General features: G+C 38.4%; 1 protein-coding gene across 2 annotated transcripts in view; it reads right to left on the bottom strand.

Moving 5' to 3' along the window:
* Nucleotides 1-5431: 5431 nt before the first annotated feature.
* LOC139477376 (spermidine synthase-like) overlaps nucleotides 5432-15989 on the bottom strand; it is a 47077-nt gene continuing 36519 nt past the window's right edge. Inside the window, exons 8-9 of one of the 2 annotated variants that reach the window (XM_071259934.1) lie at nucleotides 9916-10038; nucleotides 5432-6235 (exon numbers count right to left, since the gene is read on the bottom strand). In XM_071259934.1, coding sequence (XP_071116035.1) covers nucleotides 6209-6235; nucleotides 9916-10038 — 150 coding nt within the window. In that variant the 3' untranslated portion in view covers nucleotides 5432-6208. The remainder of the gene's footprint in view (nucleotides 6236-9915; nucleotides 10039-15989) is intronic. The other variant, XM_071259935.1, reaches the window with a different exon arrangement.

The following is a 15989-nucleotide window of genomic DNA, read 5'->3' as shown; positions in this document are numbered from 1 at the left end:
ATGTTTTGGTGACATTGCATGAACAATTATTCCAAAGATCTCTCATGTTACAATCTCATTATAATCGGATCCTTGTTTTCGCTACCGCTAAACAAAGATCTGAGGACATCCCATTAGGGGTCACGTCAGAATGTCCTTTAATCCGACCAATCAGAGCATCGCTTTCCAGATCATGAAAGTGACAGTCGGAATGTGATTTCTAATCATGCAACCTCGAAAACCTTAACATGGGGTATTCCAAACGATAGTTAGGGGCTTAACGACAATCCATACAATCTAGACTATCTATTAGCCATTCCAGAATGTTCTTTTGTTCAGGTTTCATATTCTTAATTGAGAATTTGTCAAAATATGTTTGAAATTTGAAATTAGTGCAATAAGGCACAAGAAATCTGCCTTCTGATTGGTTTAGTCGACTTCTTGTCAGTCATTCCATTGGTCGGTCAAAGTTTGCACAAGGTCAGTCTGACGTGAAGTGATTGGGGTATATTCAGATCTTTGTTTAGCGTTAGCAAGAACTATGATCTGATTTTTAATAAGACTGCTCATGTTAGAAACCATTAAAACTCAAAATCTTTACGATACGTCACTGCATGAAGACCCATGGAAGGTCGTGTCATCTGAACCCTGAGTAAACATAGACTGCCAAATCTAAATGCAAGATGTGTATGTTCTAAGCAGATTTCAGATTTCTGAACCAATTCCACTTTCTGTCGATCTTCACCACATGACTTCAGAAATATCGATTTTAACAAAACAAAATTCATACAGAACACAAACATTCATTTGATGGTACTTCCATTACAGTACAGGGCTCTCAGAAACAACAGGGCGTATAAAATTTTCACAATATTGTAGGCACTGCCTTTATTATTAATATTTGGAACTGGTCCTTTAAGTTCATTTTTGAGATCAGGAATAGAAATATGCTGTTCTGGATGCTTCCTTAACATAGATAGGCTGATTAGAAGGTTCACCTCACTAGATCTCCCATGAATGTGTTGTCAGATCTTCATGCAGAGAGGTAATGTAAAGGAGCGAAAGATCTGAATTGAATGACATTGATGTCGACATCTGCACAGGGATATGTCACAAACCAGACCATCTTCAAAACATTCCAACTATCACATTTGGTAAACAGCATTTCACTCTGTATTCCACCCCATGATTGTATACTCCCCAGGGGAATGAGAATGAAAATCGAGTGCACACTGATCCATTGACCGGGGTAGAATGTAGAATTTTGAGCATGCCTTAGGGTGTTGATTTGGTGCATTATAAATATGCACATTATTATAATCATTATTGTTATAGAGCCACGGCCCAGTTCCATAAAGCCATCTTATCACTAGGACAACCGTAAGTCCCATACTCGACTATGACATACGACAGTCGTAGCTTTAAGATGTCGGTAACTTCCATACTTAACTATGACATACAACTGTCATATTACAAAGACGTCAGTTACACCCATACTCAACTATGACATACGACAATCATAGCGATAAGACGTCTGTAACTGCCATACTCAACTATGACATACGACAGTCGTAGCTTTAAGATGTCCGTAACTGCCATACTCAACTATGACACACAACTGTCGTAGCTTGAAGATGTCCGTAACTGCCATACTCAACTATGACACACAACTGTCATATTACAAAGACGTCAGTTACACCCATACTCAACTATGACATACGACAATCATAGCAATAAGACGTCTGTAACTCCCATACTCAACTATGACATATGACAGTCATAGTGCTAAGACGTCCATAACATCCATGCTCAATTATGAAATACAACTGTCATATCGCTAAGACATCAAAAGCTCCCATACTCAACTATGACATACGACAGTCATAGCGATAAGACGTCTGTAACTGCCATACTCAACTATGACATACGACAGTCGTAGCTTTAAGATGTCCGTAACTGCCATACTCAACTATGACACACAACTGTCATAACACTAAGACATCCTGAACTCCCATACTCAACTATGACATACGACAGTCGTAGCGATAAGATGTCTGTAACTCCCATACTCAACTATGACATACGACAGTCATAGCGCTAAGATGTCCATAACTCGCATACTCAACTATGACATACGACAGTCGTAGCGCTAAGATGTCCATAACTCGCACACTCAACTATGAATTACTACAGTCGTATCACTAAGACGTCCGTAACTCCCATTCTCAACTATGCTAATGACAGTTGTAGCGCTAAGACGTCCGTAACTCCCATACTCAACCATGAAATACGACAATCGTGGCACTAGACGTCCGTACCTCCCAAGAGTGGGGATTGTGTCTTGTTGTAATTTGTGTGGCTATTTTATTTAAAGTGTGTACATATTCCATAGTTTGGTTGCTCTCTGCAGGTTTTCTTTGGTCGGCCTGTCTCTTGTTGGAGCAGCGTCACATAATATTTTTGTCATATTAAGAACAATGGATGACATCATCTTCAATTGTTTCTGACTATGTACTGATAAGACGTCACTGAGTTATGGGCCTCTTGCAAACAATGAAACAATGGACCAATTGTAGTGAGTGAGTGAGTGAGTGAGTGAGTGAGTGAGTGAGTGAGTGAGTGAGCCCATTGGATTTAAAGCTGCTTTTAACAGTATTCCAGTTATATCATGGCATGTCAGCTTAATGTGGGAGGAGAGCCCGAAGTGATGCAGGTCTCAGATGTTTACCACTTCGGTGAAACCCACGAGCACGGGTATGGTGCTGGCAACCCTAGAAACATAATCAGGGTCTATGGGGATTCGAACCCACTATCAAAGGTTTCTGGTGTGCCCAAGGGACGCAACTCTGCACAGTGAATCGCCGCGCCTTAGACAACTGGGCCACCTGTGCCCCCTAATGCTTTATGATGCTAAGAGAGAACACTGAATATAATTTCACCAATATCCAAGCCCCTAATGGTAATATTGATGCAATATGATGTTTATCTCGATAGTAAGGTCATGATATAATGCACAATATTATACATGTGCCAATAAGTACTTCACAGATATTAACTGAACAGCTGCTAGATAGGTTTTGTATATACGATTGAACATTTGACAAATCATACAGTAGTGAACAGCTAGTCCAAACTTTGACATACATGTATCATCTTGTATCGGTACATCATCTGATAAAACGATACACATATCATTGAACAAGGTAATACAATGCACCAACATTGCAGTGATAAATAGATGTATTATACTGTATCTGTACATCACTGGATCAAATGATACAATTATCCTGGTACAAAGTTATACAATGCACCAACATTCAAATGATACATAAATGTATTATTATAATACTGTATCGATACATCACTTGATCAAACGATACAGTTATCCTGGTACAAAGTTACACGGTGCACCAACATTCCAATGATACATAAATGTATTATTATAATACTGTATCGATACAATTATTCTGGAACAAAGTTATACAATGCACCAACATTCCAATGATACATTAATGTATTATCATAATACTGTATCAATACATCACTTGATCAAACGATATCATGGAACAAGGTAAGAAATGAGGGTATGAAAATTGTTACAGTGATTAACACTACTCGAACTAAAGGACTATTTGACCCAGAAGTATTCCAGAGCTCCAGATAAGCTGTGTATTTCCTTAAAATATGCATAATAAACCACCATAACCCAAATAATTTGGAGTTTTTCTTGCATTCAAATATGCTTAAACAATATAATAAAACCCAATAGTAAAACAATGCTGTGCGGAATTACCCAAAGTAGCCCTTTAAGCTTGTGTACATAAATATCTTTACTCATCTTTGTTTACTGATCAAATGAAGGCATCACCAATACATCAATATACAACTGACTCTTGTATGGCTGTTTTGAGCTTACGTGACATCAGTTACATTTAGGGCAGTACACGAACAGAAGAACACTAGAAGATATCTGAAACAGCATTTTAAGATGTCTATTGATAGGTTTAAAAATTCAAATAGACTGGATCCAAGGGAGTTAAATATTCAATACCAAAAGAAAACTATCAAACACCCAATGTGAATCATAGTGAGTGAGTGAGTATGGTTTTAAGCCGCTTTTAGCAATATTCCAGCTATATCATGACAGGGGACACCAGAAATGGGCTCAACACATTGTTCCCATGTAAGGAATCGAACCAGGGTCTTCGGCGTGACGAGCGAACGCTTTAACCACTAGGCTACCCGACCACCCCATGTGAATCATAAGATTTAGTAAATACTCAAACACCTAAAACATTATCTGAAACCCAGGTATTCTGAACCTTGGACAAATTCTCCAGATGATTTCAGTGGCTGCTAACTGACACACGACAACACCATTCTTCAAGCCAGCACCATTGTGGGATGCAACAACACTCACCCCCAGTCTCCCAGCCTGCTCTACACAGCCTGCTCTACACACCCTGAACCTTCTTGCTGAACCCTCTACCTCCATAGGCACTGAATGTGGTACATGTAATTCTGGCAGTGTGTTTGATCTGGCCATTCAACCAGGCAAATGAATGATGCTATTCTTGACACTATCATAACTCCAAGTGAATATCCTCCCCGCTTGTACCATCTTCCTGAGTAAAGGGCGCCACTGACTATAAAAGTCCAGTTTCCACGCTTGCTGAACTAGGCTGGAATACTTAGGCTGAAACGTAGTGCCACCAATGGCTATTACAAGTTACGTCCCTTCTATGTCCCACCTATTGACCAATCAGATTCCATCTCTCATATCAAAATGGCGGCAGTGAAGACGATTTCATTGATAAAAAAGATCTTTATTGTAATAAAACCGTAAACAAGTCTTACCTCACTAAGTGCATCATATCACTTGAGCAGCTTGATTTAAAACATGAAAAGATTTGAGAAATATCTGTGGATGCCCAGGTGACGGTACTCATGCTCTCCAAATCATAAAGACCGAAACTCGCCATGTTGTGTACGAACTAGACGTTGAGTAGTAACGTGGTTTTGATTGGACAAAGCATAGACCTGTTAGTGCAGCCAAAATATAATTCCAGAAATGCAGGACTTTCACAGTCAGTTAACTCCCTTGCCTTGGGAAGATGAGCTTGCATAGGAATGACGATAGACACGTTTTTCACTCATTTCAGTCACAAGTTCTCAGTAATCTGTATAATAACTATAATGGACCTTCTCAAACTAAAGAACTTCCTTTAGTACTGAGCATCTGCCCCTCCTACCCTCCAATTCTTGACTAACCCTCATCTCAAGTCCCAACATCTCAATATGCCCTGCTCTAATAAGCACCCACGGCGATATTTGCTAATATATTGGCTAGTGAACAATACCAATTAGCACCCCTTCCGATTGATCAATGTACACAAGACTTATTTATTTGTCTATAATATGCACTCGTGTGTTATATGCACCCTTAATTATGGGCATTTAAATTCTGGAAAAATGCATCTCTTGTATATAAACATTTCAGGCTGTCAGCATAAACCACGAAATTTATCTTTCAACTCTGTTTTTTTCACCAAAATAATATTCTAATAAGAGCCCCCTATGTCTAATTTTGAGAGCGCCCGGGCGCTTATTACGTCGAATACGGTTATTACCATTTGAAAGTAGGCTTTTACTGCACTAAATCCTCCTTCAGCTTTTTTACGTGCTCTGTTAACAATGCCATCTCAATCGTGTGAATAGTTTTATTATGGACACAGGGCAGAGTTAGATTACACACTTATTCCATGATACACTTATCCTGTGGAACATATAATGGGACTGAACATATAATATCAATGTGCATTAAAGATATCAGTTCGTAATAACTCATATGATCGCACTAATTTTAGAACATTCTGAACCGTCAGCTATGGATTTCCATGGTAACCATAATAAATAGCTGTGCAGTAAATCACAAGAGCCTCACACCCACTTGTCATCATATGATCAATAAAACTTCAATAAAACCCCAGAATTAATTACTATATTAAGTGAGACATGTGTGTCACTAAAAGAAACATTTAGTAAACATTTAGTAAACAAATATTCAGTAAACATTTAGTAAACATTTATGTAAGCAAGGGAAATATTAAGTTGCACAAATGGCTGCTGTGGGATTGTGATGCCTTGCCGAAGCTGTTAAAGCAGTATTACACCAACATGTGTACGCTCAATCACCATAGCAACCGGTTCCTGGGATGTGCCAAGTTCCTCATGTGTCAAGCACTTCCTGCAGGGCCTGCAAGAAACAAAAGATCACATGAAATACCCTATTTCCTCTCATCGTGGGTTGCTTATTCTTTGAACGAGGTTCCAAACATGGCGGCTAATGGAGGCCCAGAAATGATGAGAGATAGGCTTTAATATTTCAACGATGTTGTTGCATTAGGTGAGGTGAAATGGGTTAACCTCGCGTCCGAGATTATTGCACTTATATAGCGCCGTGCATGCACATGTATGTGTGGCTGCTTGTACTAGTCCGGACTGATGCCGATTTATAGTGCTAGCTCACTGAGAAAACCATGCCGCAGTTTAACATGAATACCCCACTCAGACACAGTATACTGACTCCGAGCTGACCAGTCCTTGTTTTAGCCCCTTGACGCCGAGCGCCAGACAGGGTAACAACAAGTACCATCTTTTAACGTCTTTTGGTATGACGCGGCTTGGGATCGAACCCCGGACCTTCCCTCTCCGGGCGGACGCTCTACCACTAGACAAAGTAGGCGGTCTGTTGTTGCATTAGCTACACTTCCTGTAAATCTAACATACCTTATATGGTATATGCCGCATCATTTTATTATTCTACTAAAGATGAGCACTTACAGCTCCAATGAGCCTCTTCAGGCCATACATACCGGATAATGCATGGCCATGTGTTAAAACATCACAGAACTATGACGTCACAGGGCATTACCACGGGAACAAGGGAGATAATCATGACGTTTTATACTCGAGAATTTAACTTCAGCAAAAACAGACTAATGAACCTGTTTTCTTTATTTTGTAACAACTTATCCATGTCAATATTAAGCTTGTACATAACTGTAAATCGCTGTTTCCACGCTGTGCAAATTCATGCATACTTCCCTTTTTTCCAAAATACTTATAATTACTTATAATAACCTATAAAATAATTACAATTTTCAGATTTTTTATAGCAGAAATTGTTTTATCATTTTTATGTGCACAGATGATCCTTCAATTGCTTTTACATGCAGCAGCGTGAATCACCACATCACTCAGTTGAATAAGTGAGTATGGTTTTACGCTGCTTTTAACAATATTCCAGCAATATCACAATGAGGGACACCAGAAATGGGCTTCGCACATTGCACCCATGTGGGGAAATCAAACCTAGGTCTTTGGCGTGGCGAGCGAATGCTTTAATCACATAACTCACGAATTTAGAGAATATTAACAGTTGTGTCAGATTTGTAAGCTGTTTCTTATGTAACTTTTGGATAACAGTTTTTCCATTTTTGGGATAAGGTTTAAAATGGGTAAATTTTGTGGTAAGACAGACGTAGAACTATGGTTAAAGTACTCACGGAAATAAAAAAAAAACAGTTTTTTCGACCTCAGATCTTAAATAAATGCAGTTAATATACAAAATATGTAAATATTCAAACAACTAAATTAGTACTAATTGGGTCGTGGCACAAATTCAGCGTATCAAATGTTTTTATGCCTTTTTACACGTAAAAGTGTGTATAAATGTGAATAAAACAGACTATTGTGAAACAGGGCATAACCAGGAGTAAGTAGATCAAGGTGACCTATGACACCTTGATGGCAGGTGAGAACAGGTGCATAATGCCTATAGTCTGTTTCTGCTATGTCAATTTGGACTTAATTTTATTTTTGAATGTTGAAAGTGCCGAATTACCTCCTGTAAAGTACATTTTGTATTGTTCACTAAGATCAAACTAGCAAATCCAGACTAGTACTTTTCGAGTTGTTTTGGTATTTTGTATTTACAGCTATGTAACACTTTGTGTCGATTTTTAAATTGAGAAAAACAGGTTTTTTTCATTTCCGTGAGTACTTTAGGATCAACATCGACACTAACATTAAAACGTTTTTGACATCCTTAGAGGTTGAGTTTGGAGGTCTGAGGTAACTATAATCAGGTAACAAAGTCGCTTTCATAAAGCTTTTTTTCTTTTAATTCTTTTAAATGTTCTTTCCTCATACTATCACTAGACACAATAGAACATACTCTCCTGTCTAGACAATATGGAATACTATGCTTAGTATGGTAAGGTGACATGAATGAAAGCCTTGGAATTGATCCGTGTGTGTGTCACTGTAATATAGGTCAGTCCCCAAAGTTCCATCATCTTATCTTAAAAAACTGAGGAGTGTTGAACTTTGTTCCTTTGTGAATTTTATGTAGAAATCTGTTCCAAATTTGTTCAACAAGTTTCGGCATTTATTAGCGAAGTTCCTGTCCGAAGTGTCATGCATAGGCATCATTGAGTTCCACTAGAAATCCCTTTACATATCAATTATGTACGGCCAGGCCTCAAAGTTTAAATTTTGGGGCCAATAAAGTTGGGCCAATAGTGTAGGTAGCCAAAAGCATTTGAAATTATTTTTTATCAAATAACTACTATTGTATATAAGTGAAAACTGTACTTGATTCTTGTTATTTGTGACTCGAACAATGATGCAATTTATGTTACTATATTATATAGGTATATCCTTGCTATCCTTTTCTACTTTATTTCTCTTATTACATTTTTCATTGGGTAACCAATAGTTTTTCACTCATATATTCATCACTATTGGGTTTTTCCCAAAATGAGTGAACATTTTAAGGTTTCAAAAAACTGAAATGATGTTTCAGATGTATATAACGGTTCTAAATAAAGGCCTGATTCTGAATGTAAATTAGCTTGTAATTGTGTTTCGGAAATTAGCTCTGTTGTACACATGTTGTTTTTATACATTTGAGTTTTTAATTTAATGCATGCATTTCTGTACGCATGTTAATTGAAAATAATTGGGTTTTGAATATTTTTGGGGGATATATTTACGCAAATACGCAGCTTATCTGTAACTCTGGTATATATACCGCCTGAGAGTTGAATTTTGATCATAAAATCTCTGAATGTCCTTCAGCTGTTTCCTGTCAAGAAACACATGGCTAAATCTTCAAAGAATACACTCTTTCTTGAGAAAATGTTTACAACTGCACAGGGATGGTATCAGTTTAAGGGCAACAGTGCAGATGTCTTTCCAGGGCAACAGGGCATATGTCTTACCAGGGCGACAGTGCAGATGTCTTTCCAGGGCAACAGGGCATATGTCTTTCCAGGGCAACAGGGCATATGTCTTACCAGGGCAACAGGGCATATGTCTTACCAGGGCAACAGTGGATACTTCCTACAAGGGCAAAAGCGCATACTTGTTAACAGGGCAACGGTGGATGCCTGTTAGCAATTCATACTTGTTACCAGGAGAAACATTAACCAGTTTCCACCATAGCAGCAGTGCATACTGGTTACCAGGGCAACAACTCACACTTGTTTCCAGGGCAACAATTCACACTTGTTACCAGGAGAAACGTTAATCAGTTTCCACCATGGCAGCTGTGCATACTTGTTACCTGGACAACAGTGCATACTTGTAACCTGGGCAACAGTGCATACTTGTTACCAGGGCAACAGTGCATACGTGTAACCTGGGCAACAGTGCATACATGTTACCAGGGCAACTATTCACACTTGTTACCAGGAGAAACATTAACCAGTTTCCACCTTGGCAGCAGTGCAAACTTGTAACCTGGGCAACAGTGCATACTTGTTACAGGGCAACAGTGGAAACCTATTACCAAGACAAACTGTATATTTACTACCAACTGTACAACTGTGCAGCAGGTGCACACGCATACTGAGATGTTACAAGCCCTACTTTTCTGGCATGGTGGGGCAGGGCGAAGGCAGCGCGGTGGATCTCGGGGCTGTAGTACTTGAGAGCCATGCTGTCCAGCTGATCGGAGGTGAAGTTCTGCTGGGGCTTCTTCAAGTCCAGACTCTGTGCAACAAAACAAAACACTTGAACTGACTTGTCACAGCAAGGGTTGTGCTTCTTTAACAGAACAGGCGTGAAACCAAGCTGCATGTAACTGTTGTGTGAAAGCACAGCTTGTGTGGTGCAGTCAACGGTTGGCTGGAAATGCAATTATAACGCACACTGACGCTTTGTGATGTTCTTGAACCAGCCTAGTGTGGAGTGTGGCATAGAACACATTGACAATTTATGACTCATAAAGATGTTGCGCATCAATAACCTCAATGCAAAGGGGGCCTTTGAACAAATACACAAATGTTCAGTGAACAAAATATTAGCACAATGTTAGGACAAAAATGAAACCTGCAGTCTATCAGCATATGATAGAATTTATTTTTTTTAAAAACCATCAAAAACACACCCAACGTTTACATGGTTCAATTTAGGAAGCAAAACATGTTTGTTTTGTTGCTTAATGTTTAACACCTCATCCAGCAATCTTTTTCAGCTATATGAAGGCAGTCTGTAAATAATCGAGTCTGGACCAGACAATCCAGTGATTGACATATTGAGCATTGATCCACACAATTTGGATATGACATGCATCAACCAAGTCAGCAAGCCTGACCACGCAATCCCGTTAGTCACATCTCAGGAGAAGCATGGGTTGCTGATGACCTATTCTACCCTGGATCTTCATGGGTCCCCCATGTATTGGCCTAGATCGGCCAGGAGAAGCATAGAAGTGATCAAACCATCACCTGCCATCAAACCATCTTTGTATTGTAGGAAACTAGACAAGGCTGAAAAAATCAATAAATACATACTAAACAGATAGATTGATGCTCATGACATCAATCACTTGATTGCATGGTCCTGACTTGATTATTTACAGACAGCCAAGATATAGCTCGAATACTGCTCAGTGCAGTGTTAAACAACAAACAATTTACAAACACGTTCAACCTGCTGTTTACCTAACAAGAGACATCTTCATCGTTAGGCACCACAAAGACATCTCTACCAACTGACCTATTCAGGCCCTCCTATCTATTTGGATAAAAAATGTTGAATGGTTTTAGAACGAAGGAGTATTGGAACCCAATGCATGTATAATGCGTACAAAAAGAAAAATTATATTATTTGACAGCGGCCGTTAGCATAAAACGTGCACAGCCGCAATGGGAAACTTGCCAAATGCAGCAGAATAACTTCGGCTGTATTCAATAATAGCCAATCGTAGTTAATTGACAACATATTTTCCAGAAAAAACAGTGTGCGAATAGTGGCGGTAATAAACAAATAAGCAACAAGCGAAGTAATTTCTTTTGGTTTGTCTGACGCGAAGTGTGGACTATAAAGCATAAAATCCATAGCATTGGGCAACTAGTATTCACATGCATCAGGATTTGTTATCAAAATTTGGAGACATGTTTTCTTCTTATACTTTCAAAATACATTTTTTGCTAAAAATAAACAATCTGTATCGAGGGCGAATTATAATTTACATTCAATGTGAATTAACTTCTTTAAAAGAATTACATTCACTGGAAGCAGGTGATGGTTGAAACACTTCCCTGTTTCTCTTCTCTACTACTGTCAGCCATGTTTTGCATGTTGTTTGTTTGTTTGTTTGTTGTTTAACGCCGCACTCAGCAATATTCCAGCTTTATGACATCGGTCTGTAAAATAATCGAGTCTGGACCAGACAATCCAGGGATTGACATCATGAGCATCGATCCATGCAATTGGAATCGATGACATGTAACAATCAAGTCAGCAAGCCTGACCATTCGATCCCGTAAGTCGCCTTTTACGACAAGCATGGTCGCCTTTTACGGCAAGTATGGGTTGCTGAAAACCTATTCTACCCCCGAATCTTAACGGGACTTGCATGTTGTAGCGACAGTAAGTGTTGTAGTTTGGAGAAATGTGGAATTTAACGGTTATGACCGAATTTGTTCGGTTACCGATGCTGTTGGTTCCAACAGAAGCTGTTAGGATGTTAGTTACTGCATTCATATCACATTTGGAACTATTCACACTTGGCAGCTATACACACGATATTGCTTATATTAATTCCGATCAGAGCTCCAGATAACTTTTTCAGCAATTGAGTTTTTACTTGAAGGTTTCTTTTTTAATTGGGTTATTACATTTTTCATTAGGTAACCAATATTTTTTCACTCATCTATTCATCACTCTTGTTTTTTCCACCCCAAATGAGCTAACATTTTGAGATTTAAAAAACAATAAAATTATGTTGTAGATGTATATATAAGGGTTCTAACTAAGGCTTGACTCGGAAAGTAAATTAGCTCGTAATTGTGTTTCGGAAATTAGCTCCATTGTACGCATGCTGAAAAAGCTTCATTGGATATTTACGAATGATGTTCTTATACATTTGAGTTTTTCATTTAATGCATGCGTTTCTGTACGCAAGTTAATTGAAAGTAATTGGGTTTAGAATGTTTAGGGGGTTATTTTACGCAAATACGCAGCTTATCTGGAGCTCTGATTCCGATGCTTTTTTGCATTCCAATAGATAGAAGGGCCTGCTTTTGACAGCTTGAATCACTGCTATGAGGCAGCCATCAACCATGTCCACCACAGTAACCTGATGTGACACACACCTCACAGGTGCACCTGCCCTAAAAACTAGCACAGCTGCACTGATCTGTTTTAGGAATTTGTTTGTCAAAATCGTGGGTGTTTCTGTTAAGGGAAAACTAACCCCAAACATTCACTGACCTAAAATATCAGCATTACACAAAAGAACGAGGGCACAAGTGAGCGTGGCGCACTAATACCCCGACCCGCCTAGTGTGTCAGTAGTTTCAAATTAAATAGCTAGGATAGGGTTAGGGTTTGAAAAATTCATTAAAAAATGGAAAATTAATAAAAACTTTTTTTTTCTTTTGACTGCACCCCTCCATATGACACAGATTATATATGTACTAAGTTTGAGATGAATCCACTGAACTGTTTAAGAGAAATCGTGCGGACAAAGTTTTCGGACGGACGGATGGAACCTTGGTAGAACTACATAAAAATCACAATTTACTCTAGCTAGATCATAAGATTGTGTCAAGAATCTGTACACATCTAAATGAGACAAGGCACAAAACAAAACAACAAGACCCTCCAATAAGCTTGTGAATTAATCATACTCAAAATTTCATCACATTTTGTACAAAAATGGCTGACCAGTCATGAAAATCGCCATAAATAGACGTTTCAATATGGCTGCAGACTCTTGTTTAAAGATGGTTGTCTCGCAGAAAAAAGCCTATTCAAAAAAAATTCAAAACATTTTCCTGATCAGCGTGTGTTTATATTTTAAATAACATCAGCAATCTAGTATTATGACAAGGTCATGAATACCATATTCGACGTAATAAGCACCATGCTCTTATAAGTACCCACTGTGATATTTGCTAATATATTGGCTAGTGAACAATCCCAATTAGCACCCCTTCCGATTGACAAATGTACACAAGACTTATTCATTTGTGTTTAATACGCACTCATATGTTATATGCACCCTTAATCATGGACAATTAAATTCTGGAAAAATATATCTGTCGTTTATAAACATTTCAGGCTGTCGGCATAAACCGAAATTTACAATCTTTCAACTCTGTTTTTTTTTTCACCTAAATAATATACTAATAAGAGGCCCCTATTTCTAATTTTGAGAGTGCCCTGGGCGCTTATTGCGTCGAATACGGTATACGACATTTCAGCGCAACTGCTATTTATGAGTCTCAATGGCTGGACCAAGTCAGGTAAGACTTACGGTCAGCTGCACTTTTAGTTTACCGGTATTAAAAATTGTTTTAGAACGCAAACTTATTCAATTGTTTTAGAAGTAAACTTGTTGTAAACTTAGACACATAAGTGATTAGAACAAAATATAACTTCTTCACATTTTTTTTTAGAACAAAGTAAAACAGTCATAATTGTTTCAGAACAAAATATAACTTATTCATATTTTTTTAGAACAAAGTAAAACAGTCATAATTGTTTCAGAACAAAATATAACATATTCATATTTTTTTTAACAAAGAATCATAATTGTTTAACAAAGTTAGTGAAAAGACAATCTATTTCACTGTTATGATATATGCATAAAACACTACATTTGTGTGATGTGTTTCAGGTATAAACGAAAAAACGTATACCTGGTAATCTGCAGCAGACTATAGCTAATCACCCTACGGACTCCCCATTTACCATGGCTGACGGCAGTTCTACCCAGGACAATAAGTGAGGGCACAGTGAGGTGACCCCATGTGGCGAAACAAATCAGGTCTGAATGTGCTTGTTTAACAGTCAGCAGATCCAGCCTCATATCATGTATATGTTAATGCCATCCTGGTCGAACTGAGCCAGTTCCGTGACCCCGGCTCGTGACCCAATTTTTTCCCACAACCCATCAACATGTCAAGGTTGAAAGGTAATCTACACCCTGAGGGGACATCAAAGACACATTAGGGGACCAAACTCTATACACTATTCGACATTCCTAGATGTCACCTGATTGAAACATACCTACAGAATAAGACCCATACAACTAATATTTAATACCGTATTCAACATAATAAGCGCCCAGGGCGCTCTCAAAATTACAAAAAGGGGGCTCTTATTATAATAGTATTTTGAGTTGAAAGATCGTAAATTTCATGGTTTATACTGACAGCCTGAAATGTTTATGTACGACAGATATATTTTTCCAGGATTTAATTGCCCATAATTAAGGGTGCATATAACATTCGAGTGCGTATTATACACAAATGAATAAGTCTTGTGTACATTAATCAATTGGAAGAGGTGCTAATTGAGATTGTTCACTGGCCAATATATTAGCAAATATCGCCGTGGGTGCTTATTAGAGCAGGGCGCTTATTACGTCGAATACGGTAATATGGATATGACACCAGATAACCTAATATAAATTTTAAAAGAAGTAAATTACTAGAATGTGTTTTTACTCAAAAACATTTGTCTCCCCTACTCCTTTTTTTGTACATTTATTCTAGTTGTTACTTTAAAAGTGTTTGCAAATCCGAAAACAAAAATAGCAAATTATAGCCTGAGGAAAGATAATGGTTTCATGCAGAAATATTCATTAGCTGTTGAGTTGGGGCGTGAAACAAACACTACGTGGGGTTGCCTTATACACAGCGATATACGGTAGTTGTTTGAGGCTAAGTCCAAATTGTTGCCATGGAAACACAAGATAATAAAAAACTAAAAATTGAAAAAAAAATGGGGTCATAGCACATGGTGCATTCGTAAGATGGTGACCAAATGATTTTTCATTAATCCCCTACTGCAAGGAAATCAGAAATGCAAGTGTCTTGCTTAATTCGGATTAAGAGGGTAGTCATCTTTAAAGCGAAGTGTAAATAATTCGGGGTTCACCAAAATAGATGCATCATTATATACCCTACATGAGCATACAAATTGATGTACATCACAGTTTATATTCAATTTTTCTTTATAACAACATACCTGTCAACTCTCACGCATCTCCCTTTAGTCTCACGCATTTATCACCTATGTCACGCTCACACTCAAGGTTCAGAAATTCTCACGCATTCATATAAAATGTAGATAAAAATGCTTGTGAAACGCTTTTCTCTTTCGATTTATCGCGATTGCAACCAACACGGCAAGAAAAATCATTCAAAACCATTTTTCGCCGGAGGGGGGGGGGGGGGGGGGGGGGGGATTTGCCCCCCTTCCCCTTCCCCCCCCCTGGACCCAGCGGGATTTGCAGCCCCTGCACCCTGGCTTCTCACAGATTTAGACAGCCAGGGGATGACAGCTATGTAACAATATTCATGTACAAATACACACTGAAACTGTCAAGGTATTATATATAGTTTGTGATATTGGAAGCAGCCTTCTGAGTGAATATAGATGTCACTACACGTCTTTCTACATGCTCATAGTGTTCAGGTATCTTG

The sequence above is a fragment of the Haliotis cracherodii genome, unplaced genomic scaffold, assembly GCF_022045235.1.
Source record: "Haliotis cracherodii isolate W230 unplaced genomic scaffold, xgHalCrac1.p SCAF_33, whole genome shotgun sequence".
Taxonomy (NCBI): Eukaryota; Metazoa; Mollusca; class Gastropoda; order Lepetellida; family Haliotidae; genus Haliotis; species Haliotis cracherodii.
The sequence above is the reverse complement of the archived record's forward strand: the minus strand, read 5'-3'. Positions and strand labels throughout refer to the sequence as shown.